Genomic DNA, 4706 nt, shown 5'->3' with positions numbered 1-4706 from the left:
GTAGGGGTAGAGGGTACATTCCTCAATCACATAAAAACCATCTATGAAAAGCCTACAGCAAATATCATTCTCAATGGGGAAAAGCTGGAAGCCTTTCCCTTAAGATCAGGAACATGACATGGATGCCCACTCTCGCCACTATTATTCAACATAGTACTAGAAGTCCTTGCAACAGCAATCAGACAACAAAAATGGATAAAAGGTATCCAAGTCGGCAAAGAAGAAGTCAAACTGTCTCTCTTCACCGATGACATGGAATTATTATTTCTTGAAAATGTTTAGATCATTATGCCCAGCACATCTATGTAAATATACAGACAATATCATAAACACAAGATGTAAATGACAAGGAAAAGGAATTTACATGGTACTTTATTACACACACACACACACACACACACACACACACACACCCTTGTGGGTGAGGTATTTAACATTTCTGGTCTCCACAATTTAATATTTTCCTTTTCTAGATTTTGTGGGAAGATGGAAATGAGAAATCTAACAGTCATCAAGGAATTTATCCTTCTGGGACTTTCTGGATCAGCAGAGCAACAATATTTCTTATCTGTGCTATTTCTCTGTATGTATTTAATGACTATATCAGGCAACATGCTCATCATCCTGGTTGTTGGCTTTGACACTCACCTCCATTTACCCATGCATTTCTTCCTTAGTAACTTGGCCTTCGTTGACATCTGTTTTTCCTCCACTACTATCCCCCAAATGATAGTGAACCTCTTAACTGATACACAGACTATTTCTTTTGTAGGGTGCCTCAGCCAGCTTTTCTTCTTCATTTCTTTTGTGAATATGGACAGCCTTCTTCTGTCTGTGATGGCATATGATAGGTATGTGGCAATTTGCCACCCTTTACGTTATATTGCCATTATGAATCCTCACCTCTGTGTCTGGCTAGTGGCTGGGCTCTGGCTTGTCACCTATCTCCATGCCCTCTTACACACTGTCTTAATGGCGCATCTGTCCTTCTGTGCTTCCAATATCATCCACCATTTCTTCTGTGATCTCAACCCTCTCCTGCAGCTGTCTTGCTCTGATATATCCCTGAATGTCACGGTTATTTTTACAGTAGGAGGTCTACTTGCTCTCACACCTCTTATCTGCATCCTCATATCTTATGGACTGATCTTCTCAACCATCCTGAAGATCACATCTACTCAGGGGAAAGAGAAAGCCTTCTCAACCTGTGGCTGCCACCTGTCAGTGGTGGTGGTGTTCTATGGCACAGCAAGTGCTGTCTATTTCAGTCCCTCCTCCTCTTTTATCCCTAAAAGTGACAACCTATTAGCCCTTATGTATACATTGGTGACTCCAATGCTGAATCCATTCATCTACAGTCTAAGGAACAGTGATATGAAGCGAGCACTTCAGAAAATGCTTTGTAAAGGTGCATACTTTCAGCAGCAATGATGAATGCTCAATGGCTGAATTAAACATTATGAATATGGTAATAAAAATGCATTCCCAGGTGACCATAATAACATTAATAAAAGCAACTAACTGTTAATAAATGTTTCTTTTATGCTGGAAATGTTGATTAAACACTTCATATGACTTACCACATTTAATCATCAGAGTAAATATATTAGAAAAATCATAAACCCATTTTTCATATAAGGAAAGTGAATCTTAGGGAAGTTTTCTAGTGTACATATTGCAACAGTTCATAGTAAAGAATGTCTGACACCAGTAGAAATATATCCTGGTGAAAATTGTCAGTCTCTGTGCTAAATTTCCCAAATATTACAGATTAAGATAAATGGCTCTGGACTTAATGTTTATGAGCTCAGATTTAAATTAAATAGTCATGGACACAAATGCTAACTTCACAGTAAAGTGGAATGCCTAGGCTCTTACATTCCTAGTTTATAATGCAAGGAAAGAGTGCACATTCTCATATAAATAAATACATACATACATACATACATACATAGTAAATAACAGAATGGAGATGGACTTGTAACCTATAGTTTTGCCTTATAAAAATGAATACGTGTTTCATATTTGTGTCATTTAAATATTATCTGTACCAAAGGTTAACTCAATCCTCTACTATACATTTATGTACAGAAAATTGTTTAGGGTTATAGTTTTAGGTAGTGGACACTAATAGTGTTTGGTGATGTCTGTGATAGGCTTTCAAATATCATGCTAGTAAATTCTGGACTGGTTACATTATCACCTTGAGCATCAGATTTTACATTACCAGTGATCATTCTTCTAGCAAGAAATAATATTATATACTTTATTTTATCATTTTTCTTAGGTTAGTTAGTTCGTTTACTTCTCTTTATTAATTTGTGTTTCTCTTAATCAGTGTTAAATCCTTCAATCAATTGTGGCAGACTCAGAGCAAATCTCAAAACATTTAGGAGCTTCCCACAACAAAATAATGTTGTAACTCAAGTTACTTGACTTTTTTTTTTTCAAATATCTAAATAGACGGCTGAGATGTCACAACTGCGAAACAGGGAAAATTCTGTATCCTTTTCTCTTAAACATTTTGCACAATTTTACCTGTCTGATGGTGAGATTCAGCAAAAAACATGAAACAAATGTGAGCACATAGGAGCTATCGGTAAGGAAAAAGGAAATGACAGTGATTGTTGAGAGGCTGGAAGTAGATATGCAGCAGTCTACACCATATACCATCGATTCTTTCTTAGACCAGATTAAGAATTAGAAAGGTAAATTTAGACAAATGTAGTACTTGGTAGCATGAACCTGGTTCTTCATAATGCATTCAGTGTCCTTCAAACTTGCCATGGAAAGCAAAATTCCACTTAGTCACTGAGACAAGTAAATTAGACTCATAAGAATGAAAGATTTTAGCTGCCATCATAGCTTACTAGTTTAAAGGATGATTGCAAGAGACAGGGAAAGCAGGAAGCCTGATAACATTAGTACAGCTCACCAGCCCTTCCTTATCCTATTAAAATGGAACACGATCATGATATATATTTCTATTTGTTTGTGTCATCTTCAATTTCCTTTATCAATGTCTTATTGCTTCAGAGTACAGGTCTTTTATCTCCTTGCTTAAATTGAGTTCTTATTTTATTCTTATTGATGTAATTGTAAATGTAAATTAAGAAAACTCTTTATGCTACTTTGCTATTAATGTACAGAAAAGCAGAAGATTTATATATATTAATATTGTCACCTGCAACTTTACTGAATTCATTTATCAGTTCTAGTAGTTTTTTTGTGGGAGTCTTTAGGGCTTTCTGTGTACTATCATGTCATCTGTAAATGGGGACATTTTTACTTCTTCTTTCCTAATTTGGCTGTGATTTATTTCTTTTTCTTGTCTGATTGCTTCAGGTAGGACTTCCAGTGGTATGTTGAATAAAAGTGGTGAGAATAGACATGTTAGTCATGTTCCTGATGTTAGAGGAAAGCTTTTAGTTATTCCCTATTGAGTGTCATGTTAGCTGTTGGTGAGGATGTGAAGAAAAGGTAATACTTAATCACTATTGGTAAGAATATAATTTGGTGCAGCCACTATGGAAAACTTTATGGAAGTTCTCCCAAATATTAGAAATAGAAATACCATATGATCCAGTAATTTCACTGCTGGGTAGTCACCCAAAGAAAGCAAAAACACTAATTCAAAAAGATATGTGCACACAAATGTTTATTGCAGCATTATTCATAGTAGATAAGATATGGAAACAATCTACATGTCCATCAATAGACGACTGGATAAAAAAGATATGGTATATATACAAATTAGAATATTAGTCACTGAGACAAGTAAGTTGATAAAAGTGATAAAAGAGAATAAAATCTTGCCATTCACAACAACACAGATGGACTTAGAGCATATTATGCTAAGTGAAATAAGTGAGACAGAAAGACAAATACCACATAATTTTACTTATATATGGACTCTAAAAAATAAAATAAATAAAACAAACAAACAAGCAAACAAAAATAGAAACAGATTCATAAATACAGAGAACAAACTGGTGGCTGCCAGAGGGGAGGGGATGGCGGATGAGCAAAATACATGAAGAGGATTAAGAGGCACAATCTTCTAGGTATAAAATACATGTCACCAGGATGAAAAGTTTAGCATAAGGAATATAGTCAATAATATTGTAATAATTTTGTGACAGATGGTAACTACAGCTACCATGAAGAGCATTGTGTAATACATAGAGATGTTCACTGTTGGATCTCTGAAACTAATGCATATTAACTCTAATTCAACTTAAAACTTAAAAATGGCATATGATGTCTCTAAATCATACTTGAGGAATATTGCCTTATACAGAAGGAGTTACTTGGACCAAGAAATTGCTTCCCTTTATACTATAATTCCTATATATTTGGCCCCTATATATTTCCTCAGCCTTGCTTTCATATCCATTAATCTAAACATATTTACCATAAACAAACTAGAGAAGGGAGGTATATCCTCCTAAACACATTCTGTAAGTAAGAATTTCAGTTACCTTTCTGCTAGAAATTACCATCAGAAGATCTCATTAGATTAATTACAAAAGAAACAAGATTTGGTCTGATTATTTCTTTTTACTTGTGTCATGAAAGGAGGAAAGATTAGGTACAGACTCAGCTGCTAACCTTTCCTTCTCAGATAGTCATAATACCAGGCAGATAAGAATAGTAGATGTCACAGATGATTGCTTGAGTGGCTGGTTGATGGTACAATGTGAGTT

At 35.1% G+C, this 4706-nt stretch overlaps 1 protein-coding gene across 1 annotated transcript; it reads left to right on the top strand.

Moving 5' to 3' along the window:
• The first annotated feature begins 486 nt into the window (after positions 1–486).
• On the top strand, positions 487–1431 carry LOC113261402 (olfactory receptor 1C1). The gene has a single exon (XM_026507529.3). It carries the CDS (start codon positions 487–489, stop codon positions 1429–1431), a length of 945 nt encoding a protein of 314 aa, XP_026363314.3.
• Positions 1432–4706: the final 3275 nt, after the last annotated feature.

Source organism: Ursus arctos, unplaced genomic scaffold (assembly GCF_023065955.2).
Source record: "Ursus arctos isolate Adak ecotype North America unplaced genomic scaffold, UrsArc2.0 scaffold_5, whole genome shotgun sequence".
NCBI classification, from domain to species: Eukaryota; Metazoa; Chordata; class Mammalia; order Carnivora; family Ursidae; genus Ursus; species Ursus arctos.
The sequence above is the reverse complement of the archived record's forward strand: the minus strand, read 5'-3'. Positions and strand labels throughout refer to the sequence as shown.